General features: G+C 29.1%; 1 protein-coding gene and 1 long non-coding RNA gene across 3 annotated transcripts in view; one reads left to right on the top strand and one right to left on the bottom strand.

The window, feature by feature from the left end:
- LOC113556097 overlaps positions 1-18,851 on the bottom strand; it is a 38,676-nt gene extending 19,825 nt beyond the window's left edge. The window contains exon 1 of the long non-coding RNA XR_003405447.1: positions 18,384-18,851. This is a non-coding gene — a long non-coding RNA (uncharacterized LOC113556097). The remainder of the gene's footprint in view (positions 1-18,383) is intronic.
- LOC113556095 (zinc finger protein chinmo) lies at positions 2,101-13,828 on the top strand. 2 transcript variants are annotated; one of them, XM_026960837.1, is made up of 7 exons: positions 2,101-2,685; positions 3,531-3,610; positions 7,597-7,760; positions 8,400-8,617; positions 9,139-9,616; positions 9,788-9,970; positions 10,341-13,828. In XM_026960837.1, the coding sequence occupies exons 3-7, from the start codon at positions 7,643-7,645 to the stop codon at positions 10,565-10,567; spliced, it is 1,224 nt and encodes a 407-aa protein (XP_026816638.1). In that variant the 5' UTR covers positions 2,101-2,685; positions 3,531-3,610; positions 7,597-7,642; the 3' UTR covers positions 10,568-13,828. The 2 variants fall into 2 exon arrangements, with proteins under 2 accessions (XP_026816638.1, XP_026816639.1); XM_026960838.1 differs by lacking the exon at positions 2,101-2,685 and adding an exon at positions 2,722-3,456.
- Positions 18,852-22,196: the final 3,345 nt, after the last annotated feature.

Here is a 22,196-nt window from a genome sequence, read left to right as displayed (position 1 = left end):
CGTATATAAAATAATAATTACACTTTAAAATATAATAAAAAAAAAAAAATTCCCCACGCGACAATGACCGCTCCGAACGTCGCAAAACTTGTTGTACTACGCGTATTATAATAACAGCACATTGCACATATCATTATATTATTATTATGTTTATGTAGCTACCTACACGTAACGTATATAATATGCGTCCGTACACATTGTAATCGCACACACATAATAATCAGTCCCCATTTTCGTGCGCACTACGAATTGGGCGTAGGTATTTATGTATACCGATGACCGCCAGAATAAACAGTCTGTGTAGACTAAAATGCAATCGCGGCTCTGCTACAAAACAAATCAACAACGTGTCCAATGTGATTTTAATTATGACTTTACGTTATTGTGTCGAAAATATTTCCCGAGATGTGGAAAACAAACGATTTTAACACGTTTGAAAATCTCGTAAATAAAATCAGCCGATGAAAAGAATACACATTCGTGATAAAAATTGTTTACTCTTTTATAAATTCGAATACCGCAGTAGGTAATTAGTATATGTTATGAAAAAATATTTAAAAAAAACAAGGCCTGATAATATTACATATGTTGTTATATAATTAATAAAACGTTATATGATATTATCACATAGATGTAATAATATTATAATCGTTACGTTGTGCGCGGAGGCGGCAGGACGTGGCGGTGAAACGGAGCGGCTATACAATTACTTAATACAGGTCGATTCAAAAATAAATAATAATACGTATTTGAAAATCGAGATTTTTACAGAGGAGTATCGGAGACCTAAGAAGGCAGCTATTACGCCTGGTTTGTGTGACGGCTTTCTAAAGTTTCATTTGGTTGCTGAGAGATGCTGAGACCACATTGGAATTTACTAGTCCGTCCTTATTTTTGAACAAAACGTATTCACAACGAACGATAGAGCGGCTGCCGGGCAGCTTGTCACAGAACTTTTCATCACATATGACCTCCTAAAATCCCGGATCTTGCACTCTGCGACTCGGGTCACGTTGAACATCTGCAGTGAGCGTAGAAACGGATTTACACGACTGCCGTCCCCACAGGCACTTTTTTTTTCTCTAGAATTATCCACGAAAAGACTTATTTTTTTTTTTTTTTTTTAGTTGACGTACGTACTTACCAAAACGAAAAATCTAAAATCTAAAAATGCTATAGTATTTTCGCTAAAATATAATTGCCCGGAAATAGGCGCCCCTAAAAATTCGCCGCCCTAGGCCTAACGCTAAATCCGCCTGCAGCACTGTATAAAAGTTCCGCCGTCGTGCAGCAGCTTCTTCGGCGTTCCTAGTAAATATTATTAAATACATCACATTCCCCAAAACGGCGTGTACCATTTTAATCACTCTGTATTGTACACTATATATTTATTACTATTATTATTGTAGTAAAGTGCGTGCGGATTTTGCGCGGCAAAACGAGATCGGTCGGCCGGGTCGGGGACGTGTGCGTGCGAGAGAGCGATTCGCCGCCGCCGACGTTGGCCTTCGACGCAGACGACTCGGCCGACATTATAATATTATTATTACAATCGTATGCGTGTGTCATGAAAAAAAAAAAAAACAGGAAAAAAAATTGGAATCGAAAAAAACAGCATAACGCGTGCTGCAAACCGAGCGACGGAGAGGGGAAACGGACGGAACACAATAAGTGCGTGCGAGCGGGGCCCGGTGGGCGGGCGGGTAGAGGCGGGCGAGGGGCACCGCCGTAAAACAAAAAAAAAATGAGCGGCGCGCGCGTAGTATAGCGAAATATTGTCGAAAAAGTTAGAACACACACACACACACACACACACATATATATATAAAAAACCTTCGCGCGCGCGATTCTGATCTCTCTCTCGAGCGGCGGCGGCGGGCCGCCGAAGGCCACCGGTCGCCGCCGCCGCCGCAATACGACGCATAGCACTACAACAGCATATAAGGTCGAACGCAGTGTTGCAACGTGTATGGGCGCTGCAACACCGTGCACGTTCCCCGCCGCCCGTCCGGCCCATCCCCGCCGGCGTGACGGCGGTCGGCGGCCGTCAGACACTCAGTGCGTCGACGGCGGCCGAGGTCGGCCGACCCGACTGCGCGCGCCTCGCACATTGTCGACCGGCGGCGGCCGTGGTCGATACGCGCAAGGGGTAACAAAACGGAGAGCGAAAATCACGTCCCGGCGGCGGCGACCCTTGCGTCACAGCGAACGGCGGCGGACGGGTGGCGGTGCGGAACAGCCAGACCCGCGAACGCAACCGAACGGCGGCGGTGGTTGACGGTCGCGCGCGGCGGGGAAGCGGCGCCGCAGTATTCGCACAGTGCGCACGCTCGCGGTTAGTGCGATTTCACCCGATGCAAAAACGTCAGCGCAAAACTTCGCGACTCGTCAGTTTGACCTACTGCATTATGCCATTTTCGCCTTCCGGTCCGCTGCTGCCGTTCTGCGAGTGTGCGTCGCGCGCGTGTGTGTGTGAATGAACGTGTGTGCGCGCATGTTTATCCGTGTGTATGTGTGTGTGTGTGTGTGTATGCATGTGTGTGTGTGTGTGTAAAGCGAGTGCGTTTTTTTCTCCCCCAATTACAACTTTGCAATTTTTTTTCACCACTCACGTCCAACGTGTTAATTAACTCGTAACAAATTTTTCGCGAACGACACTCGCGGGGAGAGTAACTCTGCTCCAAGGTAATAAACAACAACAACGTAGATCGCCTTTACCACGTCCGTTTCGAAGCTATTTGCGAATTTTTTTTTATCATTTTTTAATTTTTTAACTTGTTTTTTATTATTATTTTTTATCAGTTTTTCATTTTTTTTAAATTGTCGACGCGTTACTACTTCGTGCGTCGTGCGCGCGCGCGCGCGTGTGTGTGTGTGCAAAATAATATTTTAATCACTGCTACGATTCCTGACAAGACAGGTCTACCTAAATAAATAACAGAGGAAACGTTTGGAAATCGGACATTTCTCACCCCCGTCTCTGAAATTCACCACCCATACACCCACCCACCCACTGGCCGCCGACGTCGCCGCGCGCCGACGACGTCGTCGTTGTCGACGGACGACGAGCCGTCAACCGCGTGCAAATCGCTCGCCGCCGCTTCAATTCGCTTCCGTTCGCAGACGCTGGCGCCCCTCACTGGCACATTGGGTTCGCGACCACGACCAGACAACTCGCACCGCTCGACCGCTGTGGTAGTAGGTGGTTGCTGCTGCACACTCGCACACACGCGCGCGCACGACGACGACGACGACAACGGTTTCACGGTCATCCGTGCGCTATGCAAATGTTTGCAATTGCACTGTCCCGAACATTGCGATCAGCAGCTGATGTCGTCGTCCGTGACTGATGTCATTTCCCGCGGTCACTGCGACATACGCCGTTCAAATTGAAATTCGAGTCGAAAACCCTCCCTCGAACGCCACCCCTCTCTCTTATCAAACCGCCGCCGCGAGGTGACATTTTTTAATTCACTCTTTGTCTCAGAATATAAAATATTTTGTATTGTCTCTTTATGTGTTTGCCACAGACCTGAAAACGCAACGACCGGGGGCCACCTCGATGCCATGAACGTATGACGGAATCGTCTGTGCCACAGCCTGCTGATCGGTAAGTTTACACAATATTTTGTTCTTTGACAATAGTTATGGTTATAGTACGTGGGTAGCTTATGATTTTTTAATCTCAACAGTATTATAGTTTATTTTTCAAGTCCTAGAAATTACCTAGCTACCTAATAGCTAGGTATGTAACTATTTTTTTCAATAAGATTTTAGATTTTCCTTCAATTATGTAGGTAGTAAGTATCTAGGCACGTTAAGGTGCGGACTGGATTGATTTTTCAAGCCTGGAAAATTATTTTACATGCCAGGAACATTTGACCTAAAAAAAAATCTCTTTCTTACCATCAACAAATACCTAGGTATTTAATTTAATAAAAGTAAAGTAAAAGTTACAGTCAATAATTGAGTAGGTTATATTAGTAGGTATATTATAGTCTCACGTTTATAGGTAAATTGTGTGCACAATATATTATATTATTAAATATAGGTTATTTTTTGATTAGGTACAATATGGTAAATTTTAAAAAGTATAATTTTTCTAAAAAAAAATTAGTTAGGGCAAATCATTGTGAAATCTTCTGATGCTCCTCTGGGCCAGTCCGCCCCTGGCATAAATTTCATGCTGATCTGTAAATGTGTTCCAATTAATCAACTGATTCACTAAGGTAGCATAGATAGTCTATAATAATATTTAACAGTTGTATAACTCATTTTGTCTTTTTATATATACCCACATATTCTTTACCTATAGAAATTAATTGTACAAATAATACACATAACGAGTAGGTAATTAATTATTAAATTTGTATAGGTGGTCTAGAAGACCTGTTAGTATTTAATATTGACGTTTTATGTTTACTATTTGTATCGGATATATTCATATTATCATTGACCGATACATACTTAACTTATCAATAATTAGTTAATTTTATGCATTAGGTTCTTAAAACTATATAATATTAGTTTATTAGTTGACTAATATAGTAATATGGTTATTGATCTTTATGAAGTTGTCAATAAAATAACAATTAATTATTTTTATCAATAGTACATTATGTCTCAGGTACCTATACTAATTCATTAATTATAAAATTTGGATGGTTTTAAATTGTTTGTTACATTATTGGCATTCATTTATGACTAATTATAATGTCAGTAATTAATAATTATCTATACATTTTTTGTAAGTACCTACATTAAATTCTGATTATTATATACACCTAGGTTAAGTTGATAACAGTCAATACACTCTTAAATGTTCATTAAATCTTTATTGTCACAAAAATCCTACACATTTTTGCAATGATATAATATCTGAAATAATATTTTTTATGCTTTGTTAAACTTCTATCATATAGACAACAATAACTTTTTAGTGAATAAAAGTATGTACAACAGATTTCATCTCCATAATATCTATATTCTATAGGTACCTAATAGAATTATAAACATATATTTGGTAAATATAACCAAAACAGGTCAATGTTATTCACAAATATGATAATTTATATCTTGCATTCAATAATACATTTAAACTATGATTTTAATCGGCTACTACTTCTATCTGTTGAAATATATTTAGGTATATGTAAATATATTCCCAATTTATTTAACTTGTTTTGTATGTTTGTTATTGTTAAATGTTTTGTCGTGTATAAAATAAAATTGTCTATGTTCAATATAAGTATAATATTGGTTCTGTATTCATTATATTAATAGCATAATTAGATTATATTTTATTTATAATGAGTTAATTACTTGTCCAAGTTATACAATTTATATTGTTATATATAGTACTTATAAATAAGTACATTAAATGCAAATAATTCACTCAGTATAATGAATAGGTCTAAAAAATATTAAATCCCTACAATAATTTATAAAAATATATTATAATTTATGTTATTGATATCATAGATTGACATTAATTAAAAAATTAAGAATATGAAATGGTTTTCTTTATCAATTTTTGTGTACTTAATTGTAATCTTAATTTACTTATATTCAAAAATAACATTAAAACAATTATAAATGTTAACTTAACATAATCTTTTTTTATTGCTTATGAATTAGAGTCGAGTCTAAATAGCTGTATGTATTGGTCAATATTATTTAAAATCAATACATTTTTCAGATATAAACTGAAATATTAAAACAACATTTCTTTCAAAATTTCACACATAAACATTATTAAATTTGTTTACTACGCTATTGTAATAATCAAACCAGACGTAATCTGATATAATAAATCACGGACAGAAATATATGTCTGTAATTATTTTTTTGCTTGTTATGCATAAATTTACTAATAGGTACCTATAATATACATTTATATTATATATATATTTATTTCAAGTTAAATATACTTTCTCAAGTTATTCTCAATAAATTTGTTAAAAAATAATTTAAATGATAGTTCTTAACAACTCTACATATTGCTTAAAAATGTAGGTCTATATAGGTAGGTCCAAACAAATATTTTGCAAATTATTTTTATGAATAATTTTAATTTAATATCGTACATTTAATAATGTAATATTGTTAATTTCTCGTTTTGATTACTCAATTGTTCATTGTACATTACCTATTTAGCAACATATAACAGTAATGTTTTTATTTTATTATAATTTTATTTCAGAGAAAAATAGATTAAGTAAATTATTGTATTTCGGTAAACAATCTCATAACTGTTAGGTACTTATTAAATATTTTGGATTTTGTATGTTATTACTTATCTGTTATCGATGTTGTCATCATTTGAAGTAGAATAAATGTTTTGAGAGCTTTGTTGATCAAGAATTTAACACAACATTAAAAATTAAATAAATACTATGCACTGATTACTATTTATAGGTATTACAGATGTAATACTTAATTTAGATGGGTGGTGCCATGGTAAACGATGGTAGTTTGTAAAATATAGGATACAAGTTCTTGATATTCAGATATAAGTGCATAGAATTTGTTCCGTATTTTATTGTAACAAATTCATCAGTTACTAGTACCTCCTATGTCAGATTTTATTTTTATACAATACCATTATTTGAAACTGACATTAGTGTCATTGAATTCTACTCAATTGATTATTAAAACTTAAAATACATTATTTTATTACATTTTTCTGTGCCTACTTACAATAATTTATAATCAATAGAAATTAAGTGAATAAATTAGCTCTACATAAATTATTTTTGGAATAAGTACATCAGATTTCATAATTGTATAGATTTTTTCAATTTCAAAATTATAATCTATTTTTATTCATTTTGTATTTATACTATGATGAACAAAGTGAAATGACTGTTTATTAGTTCTCAACATATTACATAAAATATATTTTAAAATGAACGCTCAAGTTAAAATTATACCTCATACTAAATTATAATATTGTTTAGGTATTCAAAAAAATAACCATGTTTCTAAAATTGTATTCTAATCGTAGACAATACCAACTCTTCTTAATTACTTTTTTGTTTTTATTGACCAAAGAACAATTTACGGTTATTCAATACAAATAATTCTTCACCCTTTTTTTTACTCTCATTAAATATTTTTAATTAGTTATTGTCCATGCGATTATTTTTATTATTATTTATTTATTATACTTTTTTTAAAGTATAAAATAAATTTTTCAATCAATATTAATATGTAATTAAGTACCTACTAATTAAACTAGAACTAATGTATTAAAATGTATTACTTAAAATAACCTAACCTACAATATTGCATTTTTGACAACTTCATTGACAATTTTTATTTGAAAATCCAATTTTCTTAGTTCTTCCAAATGGATAAATTCAGTTTATATTTTTTTAATATATTTATAATTTTCAAAATAAATGTATAAAACTTATCTTGATTTCATTATCATACATATTTAATCATTCAAAAGTTCTACTGCTGGGAATTCATCTTATATCACCAATATAAATTTATCATTCAATCAAACAAAATTATTTTATTTTGTTTACTTTTAAAGTGAAAGTTATTATCAAAACCTTATAATTACATGTTTTTTTTTTATTTTTATAGGGTCACTGTTATGTCTTTTTAAATATTGTTAAAACAACAATCTGGAATGGACCCTCAGCAACAGTTCTGTCTTAAGTGGAATAGTTTTAGTAGCAACCTTGTGACTGCATTTGATAACCTTTTCAAATCAGAAAGTTTAACTGATGTATCTTTGTTTTGTGAAGGTAACATAAAATATATTATATATTATACAATTTCACTAGAACTTTGATAATATGGACCCCTGATAATCCGGTAATTGCTGTAGTACATTATTAAGAGCATATTGTACCAGCACAAGTTTTCTCCATCTTACTAATGCATAATATTCTATAGTTCTAATTGTGTGTTTTTAGTTTTCATATTAAAGTAAATTATTGATCTATTATGTAAGTTTGAAGAAAAGAACATTATCTATATTCTCTCATTGGTTTATTACAATATTTTAACTTTTAATCGAGTTATTAACATTTTTAAATATTACTTATTTTTACATTCTCACAAATTGTTTAAAAACTAAAAAATTGTAAGAATCCAACAGAGGACATGGAGATAATGTTTTCACCTTTAATTTTCATAATAGGTAAAGTTAATCTAATGTTAAAGCTAAAAATACGAAATTAGAATTACTGAAAGTATATTTTAGTTCATTTAAGCATCATTAGTAATATAAAGACAAAAAAGTCGTTGATTTACCTTTGAAAATCTTTAAAATATCCAAACTATCAAAGTTCTGCTGTAGTATGATTGAAGTATTTCATTTATTACTTATTAAAATATACAACAAAGTGATTATTAAGTAAATGTTTATTTTATTTTATTAGGTAAAACTTTCAAAGCTCACAAACTAATTTTGGCAGCATGCAGTAAACATTTTCAAGAAATATTTGAAGCTACTCCACTAGGATCAAGTTTAATTGTCATACTTGATGGGACATCGTCAACAAATATGGCATCGTTACTTGAGTTCATGTACCGTGGCGAAGTACAAATATCTCAAGAAAGGCTCTCTAGTTTTTTAAAGACAGCAGACAATTTACAGGTAAAATTTATGATTTTATTTTAAATTTGCATAAGATTTTAAATTATTACTGTTATTGCAATGGTATATCACAATTGATAAATGTTTATGAATCAAAGTGGCTTATATAATTATTAAAAACTCATTTCTATTCTTCATTACATTCTGATAGTTTATTATCTCTATTGAATAGACAACAATTGGACATTTTTATTTAAATATCACATTCATACATATATTTTTATAAATAATAACAGTTGTTGTTTAAAATAATCTTATCTATTTGACTGTTTATGTTTTTCATTATCAAGTCATATATATATATATATATTATTATTATTTTTTTTTATTGGTTAAAGATAAATATCATGGAATTTTTATACATGATATTTTTATTTTATATTTTTTGTACATAATAATATATATGTATATAAAATATAAGAGAATAAAAAAATCGATTCAAATATTATTGACAATTTGTTTGATGTTATTGATATTTAAGTTTTATAGTATATAACTATATATTCTGAAATGTTAATTAGGTTAAAGGCCTGTCATTCGAGTATGACAAATTGTCACTCACAAGTCAGCGTGAACAAGGTAATAGTGAAAACAAAACAGCAAATGATTCTCCAAGACCAAAACAAAATGGATCCGCAGAAGCTCAACTTCCCTCTACCTCATTTAGTCCACTCCCATACATAACATGTCATTATCGTCAAACAACTGTACATTCTGAACAGCATCCATCATCACCTGATCCCCAAAGAAATAATAAACGAGCGCACCATAACAATCCCAACACAACACCAGTTTCCGATACATTAGGGGTTCGAGCATCTGTCTTAAGAGATGGTTCCAGACCGGAACGTGAATCTCCACTTTCTTTGACCTACTCTTCACATTCATCAGCGCATTTGGAAAATTCTCATCAGCCCCAAACAAATAATTCTGGTCCTGTAGATGCTACTACTTCATCACATCATTACCGTAATGTGAATACTAATAATTGTGGAGAAGGTATATTATTTTTATTAATTAATATTTGTATTACTTATAAAATATACTTTAGTGTATCAAAAAATAATTTACATAAATCAATTATTTTTACTAAATTTTTAGTACTAAATATACTTTAATCTTCCATTGCTGCTACACTATTATTTCATGTTAAAATTTAAAAAAAAATAGATCTGCGAATAAAATCTGAACCTACAATAACGGCGCCAAATTCTGGGGAATTTCCACAAAATACAAATACAACCAATGAATGGAAAACACCAGATAATGGGACAACACCACCATCTCCATCAAATCACTCGTGGAAGATAGATACATCTCATAAAAACGTTGTTTCAACTCTAACTCCTGATGGTAATAAATACAATAGTTACTTTTCTACAAAATGATCTTAACATCAACAATATTTATAAAAAATGCAATTTAGTTTAATTTTATATTCAATTATGAATAATCACATGTTTATTTTTTTTATTATTATTATTTCAATGTAAATGAATAATTTATAGTATGCTCACTCTCTTGAATAATAAAATATAGTATGCGATGATTCCATTTAACCAGTATACCACTATTAGTAAGAATATCTAGTTCAATTTATTAATTTTTTCATAAAGTTAATAAGTAATCAAACAGTTAATGTTTTTAAATATTTAATTGTCTTTAAAAAGATGATTTTTATTAATTTTACTTAAAAACTAATTTTAACCATTTATTTCCATAGGTAAAAAATTACAATGTCCTTATTGTGAACGATTATATGGTTATGAAACGAATCTTAGAGCTCATATAAGACAGAGGCATCAAGGAATTCGAGTGCCGTGTCCTTTCTGTGCTCGAACATTTACAAGAAATAATACAGTGAGACGGCATATCGCCAGAGAACACAAAACAGAAATTGCAGTGAAATCAAATCCAACATTTCCACAAACTGCAAATCACAATCAATAACTGTTAACAAATCTACCTCTTTCCCAAATATTTTACCCTCCTTAACACTATATATGTATATCTACCTCTCCTTAAGCATTAATCATACCACCAGTTGAATATAAAATAGTCTGGTACATAAGCAAACTGCAGACTAACTGCCTTTAAAGTACAAATGTAAACCATAAACACTTCTGCAACTATTAAGACTGATGAAGGTGGTGTTAGTTTTTAGGTGAAAATACATTTTTATGACACCGCCTTCAATGTGAAACTTACCTCAATGATTTTTACACGTTATATATTCAAATATAACTTATAATATATTATTTATAATATTAAAAATGTTAATGTTGATTCTGTGGATTGCTTATGTCTCCATAAGTTATAGTAATACGCTGTTAGTTAAGTCATTAAGCAGCTCTCTTATCATTTATTGTGTATTGATAAAAAAAAAAGTGGCTTTGAATGGTACATTTTAATATAATTTGTATTCATTTTTATAAAGTAATTGAATTCCGTTTTTGTTGTTAATTGTTAGTCTTGTATTTTAGAAAATTTGAGCCCTTGTTTAAAAACAAAAAGGGGGTTTTTAGTATAGCCTCTAGGGGAAGGGGGGATTATTAGCTTTATTGTTAAATATTGAAGTGGACGATAATGGGTTAATAGCTCAAAATTATGCATATTTAACATTGAGGTATTAATAACTTCTCATCTAGTATTTGAAAAGATTTTTATGAATTTGATTGTTAAGGTATTGAATTATAAGCATAATGCATTTTTTAAGAAAAAACTTATTTCAAGTACATCTGAATTGAAAACTATACGCGTGAATTAACATTATATAAAATTTTAATTTATAATTAATATATTTACAGCGTGTAATAATTCATTTATAGTCAGATTGATTTCCAAGCATAAAAAAAAGTAAGGTAATATTATTATTAGAAAATAGAGACAAAGCCTAGAACAATCTATTAATAAAATATCATATTTTTAGTGTAATACACTATTTGTATTATCAGTATGCTTATTTATACACTGTTTGTGTAATTTGTATTTTGAATGCATTACACTTGGTGAACATATTGAAAATTATTATTGCATAATAAATTGTACCTGATAAAATTTTTAATTTGATTCAAACATCTTAAAAACAAAAATGTACCATTCATTTTCCAAAATTTAACCGTTATGTAAATTTTTTTTTTAATACTAGTCATATAATACTGCTCCACTAGTCACAATATAATCGAAGCCAGAATTTGTTTTTATTGTGTTATTATGCATACTTAAAATAATTGTGTATTATATATGTATACCTTGATTATAAATCCAAATAGAAATTTATTTTTATATTTGGAATCAATATAAAGCGCTTGTCGTTCGCATACATCTTTATATTAAAAAATTTGTTTTAGGCATATATTTTTTTCTTGATTACATCTTGTGTAGTCAATGACACATTTAATAATTTAATTAAGATGTCATCGCTACTTTAATTAAATAACTTGTTTCGGCTTAATGTACAAATTTTAAATTAAGTAAATATTATGTTAAAAAAAAAAAATTAAAAAATTAAAAATTAAAAAAAAAATATATTAACAATAATATTATTGATAAAGTATAAAATGAGGCGAACTGCGGCGGAGACATAAGTCAATAATATATACTTACCATTTCGCCTCGTGTAGTTTTAATGTAACGATAGTACAAGTATTTTTAATACCACATGTTATAGTTTTTATTAGGTTAAGCTGTTTTATTATTTATTTTGTTATTTAAACCGTTAAGAATTTTATTATATGTTTTTGCCTGTTTCATTACTAAAAACGTATACTTACATTATTTTCGCAGTCACTTTACACACTAAACAAACTGTAAGATTCAAAATTTTTTTGCATATTTATTTGTTATTTTGGTTTGTCTTACACATGTAAATTAGTTAGTTGTTATGTTTATTTTATTTATTTTTTAATGTTTCATTACATAATTTCCAACCGTTAAGTTGCACTTAACCTTTTTCTTCTTTATTTTGTGTAAGATATGCCATTCATAACATATTATTTTTATTATTATTATTATTATTATTGTTACAAGCATTTTATTATATGATTTATTAATATTTTTTTTTTGTTTAGTGATAATTGAAACAAAATGATTACCGTGTTTGGTACATAACTCAGAGTACAATTTGGTGTCTTAAGTAAAGTTTATTAGTAAAGAAATATATAATATTATTTGGGGAATTTTTTGCACTAAAATTAAGGTGCAGACAATCTGTAATAAGTTTGTTCAGTATTCTGTTATAAATTATGACATTCCACATTTAGAGTGACGTTAAGTGTTAATTCTTTATTGTTGTTAGGTAAACATCACTTTAAGAAATTATATAGTAATATTTTTAATGATGACCTATAGTACAAATTGACTACCTCCACTTCTGATAAGGTTTAGAATAATTAAATTATATAAATTAGGCTAATATTATCTAATTCATATCTATAGATTTTTGTTTAAGTAAGTTTTAATATTATTTTAATTATCATTATTATTGTAATCAATGTTTATCATTGTTTCCTAATCCATCTACCTCTTTTTTTTTTAATATATATTGAATATTAATTATATGATTTTGTAAAGATATAGTACAAAACAGTGCAAAGAATTCCTCTGTTTATTTTTCTTTCTTTCATTTTCTAAATGTACAAAGTTAATATTAATAGTTAAGTAATATAGGATTATAATAAATTGTGTTGTTATGTTAATGTTGCTGATTTGTAGGTATTTTGTTAGTGTTTGAATTTATTCCATGTGTCACCATTTTGAGTAAATATTTAATCTAGTATGTAAGTTTTGCTGTGATTATTCTGTTTATACCATTTGTATAGTTTCACTGAATCAGCCATTTATATTCTTTTTTAAATGTATTTATTATTTTATTGTTTACATTACAATTGCTTGCAAATCAATGTTACACAATTAAAACACAAGAAAATATTTTTAAAAAGAAAAAAACTGTTGCTTAAGTATGTTATAATTTGCAGGTACATTTTACAAGTCTTTTGTATGTAATTATTGTGAGTTACAAAAGAACTTGTTAAATTGTCAGGGTATGTTTTGATTGTATTATGTCTTTTCTCTGGTGGAAATCATCATAAATTAACAAATTTCTTACATGACTGGCTGATTTATAAATTAATTGATTACAATTTAATTTTTTTTTTTTTTTACAGTGCCAATTAGTTGTTTGAATCTAATATTTTATTACAATCTTTATAGTAAATTGCCTTAAATAAAATAATATTAAATTAATTGAAATGTGTCTAAAACAATTTTTAAATTTATGTCATTTAAAAAGACAAATATTTTAAAGATGTATTAACAAATTATAGCTATAAATTATAAAGGAATATTTCATGAATAATTTTTGCAAAATAATTTTAATTTGCTGTTTTTGTTTAATTAATAATATAATGTGTTGATTTTTTATTTTGTATTCAAAAAAAATTATGTTTTTAATTTTAGTTTGTTTTTCTAAGACAGTTATTACGTATAAATATATTATATGATAGACCTATATCGATTAGAAAAATGTATTTATTTAAAAATTATGCATTGTCAATGATCTGATATTATAAATATTAGGTAAAACGTATATTACCATTCTTTAATTAAATACTAAAAATTATATTGAATTTGAATATAACAATATGTTCTGATCAAAACATAATATGTGATGTTTTATTAATTATTTGTTTATTGTGAAAGCAATTGAAAAAAACTGTGAGCTGTACAGTCTCTATGAGAGTAACCTATCTTTCTAGCATATTTGTTTTAAAATTTTGCTGCAATGGATAGTTACAAATTTATTGAAATAAAAACTAATACCTACCTAGCATATAATTACACATGAAGATTGAATGTAATATTAACACTCGTACAAAAATATTTTATCATGGTATTTGTAAAATGATAAATTAATGTTGAATGATATTATAGTTATAATACCTATTATTAGTAGGTATTTTTTCTTTTTTTATTCAAAGCAATTAATATGTTTGATGTATTACAGTCAATCCCCTTACAGTGTTAGGCTTGCATAGTTTTATAACAATAATGATAATTTGTTGAACATTCATACAATTCATTGAATTCTCAATTAAAAAATATTATAATCTATTTTCCCTTGTGATTATCAACTGATTGTATTAAAAGACATTTATACAGTTTACCTCCATTAAGGCATTAACCCATATATATATAATGTATATATTATATTGAATATAAACAAAGTTGTGCATTAATTAATTATAAAATAATTTTTTTTTTTTGACTTACAAATAATATATTTTTATCTAATAACCATATAAACATTATATAGCCAGTGTGCAATGAAAATAAATTGTAAAATTATTTAATTTATTATAGTACATTTAATAAAATTTAAGTTGCACAATCACTGTGTATTTTACTGTGTTCCAAATATCGATTTAAAAAACTAATCTTCTTATATCTGTATGAAAATATTAAAAATACATGGACACAATTTTTTTATATACGTTTAAAGTTAGAATTTTCGGTTTCAAAAAATAAAAAACTTTTTTGTTAGAAATTCATGAAAACTTCATTTTGAAAATTTATTACAAGATTTATTGGTTCATAATGAACCATAAAATCGAAAAACAAATAAAAGGTAATTATTTTTTATAGACATTTTAAATTCAAATTTAAACGAAATTACTTATTTAATGGTAAATAACGATGTTAATAATTATTTTATTATAACTTAAAAATATTATTCGTGCCACAGTAGCGCTAATCCTATGGTTTAACTGTGACAAATGTCATAATATATAGGTAATTTAAGTGGGTGGATGTAGACACCTTGGGTTTGAAATTGATAAAAACCAGGATTTTATACTCCCGGCGGCAAGGTGAGGCTCTAACCCTACCAGAAAACAGTTCAGCACCCCCTTGACTGAAAAATTTGTACAATATAATAAAGTCATAAAAAATTATCAATTGAGGAATAAATTATAATAATTGAATTAATGAAGTTTGAACAAATAACATCTTTAGTCTTTTTATTATGGATTAACTTACTAGTATTGTCTAATAAGGAAAACATTTATTCAATAAAATATGTTTTGAAATTTGTAAAATAAGTAAAAATCTTTTATTTATTTATTATTACCATTATTGAGTACTAATTACTGGATGAAAATAAACAAACAAAGCTATCCCAAATCATTGCACTAAAGTTGAGTCAAACAAATTCATCTGTTCATTACTAAACACAATTACTTTAATTTATATTTATGAACTGTAAGTAAAAAACAAATCATTCATTCACAAAGATATGTAATATTAAAGTAATAAATTGTACATCATTTTTGTAAATTATTAATAATATATTTGTTGAAGGTCTGTGATTAAACATTTTTAACTATTCAAAAGTTAGTACATACTATCTGTTTAAATCATAAAATCTAAAAACTTGTGTATAATATAGCTAATAGCTTTATATTATGTTATATGATACGAAAATATTTATATTTTATTTAAATAACCTATCATTGATTGTTGAAAAAACCTTAGCCTATTTAAAAAAAAATATTTGCCTCACTCTGCCTCCCCTGGAAAAAAATTCTAGTACCGTGTTTACTGCTTATATAACTCGTATCTTAAGAGAAACTCGAAAATTTGCTTAAAATTGATTGTAAAAAAGGAGTTGATTTAAAAAAAATAATATTATCTAAACTGTGATAAAAAGAACCTCTGGTGTGTTGGTGTGTATATAGGTACTAATACATGTAAATTTTACATAGGTTTTCTAGATAACTTGGGCGTTTGACGCCACTGATTCGTGAGAACTTAAAACTTTTACGTCTAAAATACTCTAAAAACCTCAAAACTATTAAAAATGTAAAATATACAAATTAATAGTGTAAGTTTACAATTCTCTAATATATAAAATGGAATTTTGCATTCAAATCCAAGTCCTATGATAGATTTAGTGCAATAACCAAATACGTTTTAGATGTAGAATATGTAGATATTCTAATATTGCTCCTAAAAAAATTAATAATTAAGTACTATGACTACTAAGGCAATTATAATTGTGTTTATGAGCTACCTATATCACTTATATCGAATAAAATTTGGTTATTATGTTTTTTTAATAAATTATATACTATAGTTGATTCTTTTATCAACCAGCACTAATTGTTTTAAAATCTAATAAGAGACCGTTTCTGTAGCGAAACTCGACCGTAAAAACATGCTTTCGTACAGGAAAACAGGAAAACAGGAATGTTTTCCTCAGCTCTCGTTAGTTGTAGAAATATGTTTTATACACCAAAATAAACTTGAGAAGTTCTTCTAGACGACCACATGCCAAATTTTCAATTTTTTTTTTCAAACCGAAGATATTTGCATTTGAAATTTTCCAAATTTTAAAAAAAACCATATAAAATAGAAAAAAAAGATCAAAAAATGGCACTCTTAATGTTTTTTAAAAAATTTTTTTACATAATTATCATTCAAATTTAAGTTTTTACTTTGTTGATTGATATTATATATTTTTAATTTCATATTCTGAAGCAAAATATTTTTTGGAGTATTTCGGTTCATAAAATTCGAAATCCGGACGAGTATAAGTTATAACTGTTAATTATTTTAAGTTTTTTTAAAGTTTAAGTAAGCAGATTAAAAGACTAACATTTTCGAGGTACCTATCCCTGTACCTCTCCACTTTGCCCTGTAATTTTTTTTATATATAGATAAATATTAGATACTTTTTTCAACTTCTATCTTGCCCTTCCCAGTTTGGCCAGTTTGATCCTATAAACCTACGTGCAAACTCGCATTAGAAATTACACTATTACAGTATAAACGAACAATATTTAAAAAGATAAACGTCGAATCCGTATTGATACGAAAATGTATACTATTGTTAGTAGGTATTGTCGCCTAAACGGAGCGGTTTATTTGTCATCACCACGTGACTTGGAAGCGATAGCAAGTCGTAAAATAGTATAAAATATTTATTGAAACGATACGAAAACCCATCACCGATCGTCGCATGCAGGGCCGGCGTGAGTTATAGATAACGACGCCCTATAGGTTGAACGTTATGTAGCCATGTAGGCCCCTTTTTTATACTTATTATAATGATGAAAAAGTAATACAATTTTTTAAAAAAAAATAACTAATATGTGAAGTAATTGATTGATGTATAGGTACGATGCAACATTTTCTGTCACAAAGTTAGTGAAAAAAGTGGTTTCGTATTATTAATTAGAAATAATTTAAATAACATTTTAACATTTTCTAGTTTTTCTTTGAACAATCTCTCGATAACTACCGATTAAAAAATTATATTAATAGTAGCTATTTCATTTTCTATAGAAAGAAATGGTAGTGAAACCAAGCGGTCATTATTGGTAGAATATGACGAATATATTTGTTATCAGCTCAATTTTAAGAAACTTTGTTCACTACGACTATATATTATGTAGCTACCGACGCTATACCGTTACGATATTATCGTTAGTAATATTTTCAACGCAACCCATATAAATTCAGAAACATATCTTACAATCATCACTATTTTTCATTAGAATTACACATTTAAATTACATATTAAAAATAAAATTGTAAGCAGACGTCTTAGGTGTGCCGGGTAGCCTTACTCTCACGCCGGCTGCTTTGAACTCGCATGCCGTTAAAGGACGTCAACGCCATAGGGCATAGATAATATTATATATATTTTACCTAAAATGGTTAAAATCACCGACGCCGCAAAAATATTACATATGTTATAGGTAAGTACCTCTAAATTGAAACGGCCGTGTCGGGCAACAGAGGCCATGGTATAGCGACCGACGATTGAGAGCCGTCGCCGTTGCTGTCGCCGTCGTCGCCGCGACCACTGTAGAAAGTCTCGTGGACTTTTTTTTTATTATTATTATTATTAAAAAAACATGTGAAAACGGGTAATATTATTTATTATAATATCACCGACTCGGAAACACTAACAAAAACACGAAAGATCCATCGACGCGCCAGTTTTTTGCAGTTACTTATACGCGTTTATTAATATTATTATTGTATTATTATACCTATTATATAATATTATATCGTTACAGCGCAGTTGTTGTAAAGCAAAACAAAACAAAAAAAAAACCGAATAATAATTAATGAACGAATAACGGAGACGGTAAGACATAATAATAATATGCGTTATTTCGACATAATATCACATAGTACCTGTTAGGTATTAGGCGGCTTGCAATCGCGGTTGCATTGCAGCGGTTGCACTGATGCGCGAGCCATGCTCGTTCAGTCGCGCGCCGGTCGCCGGATACCTATATAGTTATCCGCACCAGGTTATTGCACCGTAAAATTGCCTGCACGTGCGGTCGCCGGGTCCGCGGTGAACGATCTCGACGCATAGGCCCATTTCAAAAACTAGAGTCTACCGGCATCAACGATCTCGACGATAAAAATGACGATGACGATGATTATTATTCATAGAGCGGCGCGCGGTTCTATCGGTATATAGGTATACGTTCGCGTCACACGATATGATGCGCACACGACGACGACGACCGATGATGATGATGATATATTATTATTATTATTAGTAGTAGTAGTAGTAGTAGTAGTAGAAGAAGAAGCAGTAGAAGTAGTAGTGTTGTAGCGGTAGGATTGGGCGGGTGGTAAAATCCGGACGGTCGGTCAAAATATTTTTATTTTTTTTTTTTTTGTAAACGAACACGGCAGGACACGCCTGACGGTAGAAGACGTGACCGTGAAGCTGGCCCGAAGCCGGCCGCGTTATAACTACATACACTATGTTTATTACTACATAATTAGAAAGTCAAAAGTTGAGTTATCGGTTAGATATAGATACCTACACAGTGGTATGTAAAATATTTTTTTGGGCTAGTCGCAGACATTTTTATACCTATATTATCACTTATATAGAAGCATAACTCTTTATTTAGTCTATTTTATATCATCGGCCATCATGGCTATATAGTAAAGTACACTTTAATAAATCAAGTACGCTATATTATAGATTGTACGATAAGTTAAACGTAATCCATTTTTTTTAGTTACTCACTGAATTTGCAATCTTAATTCTTAAGCATCCGACTACGTTGCAAATTCGTTCGCGAATTTTGGTTGCAACTATATGTGTTAGTATAGACTATAGCCGGTATAGTACATCCAATTATACGGCGATTGCCAAAGGTCCTTGGATATTTTTCAAAATGTTGCCTTATAGAAAAATGTGTAAGTAATTCAATCACTTGTGATTCGCGAATAGGACATTTTAAATTATTTTTGTACTCATAACAAAGTCTGGACAGTCTGGTCTTGCAATTTTGCACAGCATTTGAATACTATACAGGTAAATACGTACTAACACTTCCGTGGCTCCGTGCACAGAAGTCATAAGTGTAAACGAGTATTTAAAAACATATAAGCCAATAATATCTTGATCTTTTAACTTGTATGTTTATTGAAGACGAGTAAAAGACATCATTCAATTTATTACAAAAGATAAAATTATATTAGGATCTGAGAGAACTCAGAGTGTTGCTAGTTTATCTTGTGCATAAAACATTGACAATTTTTTAGGTGATAAAAACATTAATTATTGGGATATTATGAATCAATTATAAAATAAAAGAGAACGCAGAGTCTATGATTCTATAAGAGCAGTAAATAATATGTAAATATATCTTTTGGTCATAAATGTCTAGACTATCTTGGTTAAATCTATATAAATTCCATGGATTTAAAAACAAAAAAAAAAATTTATAACTGAAGCGAAGACTTTAATGCACTAAAAAATCTTTAAATATGCATTTAAAAATATGCACTTATGCAGTAGGTAATGCATCAAAACGTTAAAAATATGCAGTTAAATATGCCCTAAAAATAATAATTCACTCAAATTACACTATAAAATTATATTTTTTCTATAAATATTTTATTTATTTTACTTTATGCTATGTATAAAAAAATCAATAATATAGCCAATACAGATCAAATCTAATCTTCTACTGACTATTAAGATAAAATTGGTTTCTATCGCTCCAATGACAAGTTCACAGCTTGACATAATTATTGACCGTGATTAATGAAAAATATGCACCGAAATGCTTGATTTACAACTAATATTAATTACTAATTACTAATATTTATTTTTTATTTGTTTAAACATCCTAATTTTTTTATACTAATTAATAATTTATGAATCTAATATATACTCATTTTTAAGTCTAGATTATTTTCAAGTCATCGTTCAAGGGGTATTATACGAAACAAATTCTAATTTTATCATAGGTACTTTTGCAAAATGATAGGTGTAACTACAATGAAATGCTCATCATTTTCATGTAACACGGTATTGTCAAAATATTATATTTACGTAATTTTTTTTTTTTTTTGTAGTGAACGGAACATCATTTTTTAACTTTTTAAAATGGTAAACTATTTTTTAGAATTTAATTCATGAGTGTCAATGTAAAATATGATAAGCGACGCTTATTTAATATTTACTTTTCAGTTGAGGCTAGGGCCACTAATAGGATAGGTATAATCCGGACTTGGGCTTGACATCAGTCATGCAAGTTTTGGGAACTTTTCTTTGATTTGCATTTTTTTCTGACGAACGTGATGTTTTCAATTTAAACGAGAATCAAGGTGCATTCCAATTTAGTAAATGCTGAAAAAAATTATTCTCATGGTAAAAATGCTTGAAATATTAATTCTAGGTAGTAGGTTTCATAAGGATGGTTTATTGATCAATTTAAAAACATTGAAAATGTATAGTCATGATATTTATTTATAAGCGGTTCTATTTAAAATTTCAACAAAATTCATAAAAATTGTCTTTTTATATCTAAATTTTAAAAATGTTATTCAAAATTCTATATACTTAGAATAAATCTATCAAAAGGTTAAATTAATTTTCCAAATGTTTACGTCATTGCATGTACTTCACCCGTAAATTAACAATTCACTTCAAACGATTTTTAATATTTCTTTGCGATTAAAAAACAAATTTACGTAAATACTAAATACTTTTATTACATGTTAATTTTCATATTTCACAGAATATTTATGTGATCATGTTCTATAAATAAAATTTTATTTTAAATATTTTCACTTTTTTAAGTAATTTATAGAAATGTTAAACTGTTTTTGTTTTATTTCTAAAAACGTCGATAAACATTTATTTCATTTGGTTAAAAAGATAAAAATGTAATAAAAATTCTCTTATAAATGGTTTACATAAGAACCAAAAAGTTTAAATATATAAGCTTAATTTTTTGTATAAACATGTTATATAGATTATAGGTTCAAAATTGCATGTTTAAAATGTTAAACTATTAATAACGATATTCATTATTTAGTTATAGGTATAGCTCAAAATTATTATTCGTGGGGATATGAAACTTTTCCGTATATTATTAATATTTATACACTACTAATTTATCGCTTATAAATAGTCATCGTCACTCTCTAGTTATAAGCTATATAGCTATTATAACTTGATTTCAATATATTAAAGGACAATCTCATATTAAATGGGATGTATGTGTATGAATAATCACCCTAGAACAGC

This window comes from Rhopalosiphum maidis, chromosome 3, assembly GCF_003676215.2.
Source record: "Rhopalosiphum maidis isolate BTI-1 chromosome 3, ASM367621v3, whole genome shotgun sequence".
NCBI classification, from domain to species: Eukaryota; Metazoa; Arthropoda; class Insecta; order Hemiptera; family Aphididae; genus Rhopalosiphum; species Rhopalosiphum maidis.
This window is presented reverse-complemented; position numbering and strand designations above follow the sequence as displayed.

Bases quoted from the DNA above. Each gene is read 5' to 3' on its own strand.
- LOC113556095 (XM_026960837.1), top strand. From the start codon at position 7,643: ATGGACCCTCAGCAACAGTTCTGTCTTAAGTGGAATAGTTTTAGTAGC. The intron at 7,761-8,399 runs GTAACATAAAAT...TTATTTTATTAG, and splicing joins TGTATCTTTGTTTTGTGAAG to GTAAAACTTTCAAAGCTCAC. The intron at 9,971-10,340 runs GTAATAAATACA...TTATTTCCATAG, and splicing joins TTCAACTCTAACTCCTGATG to GTAAAAAATTACAATGTCCT.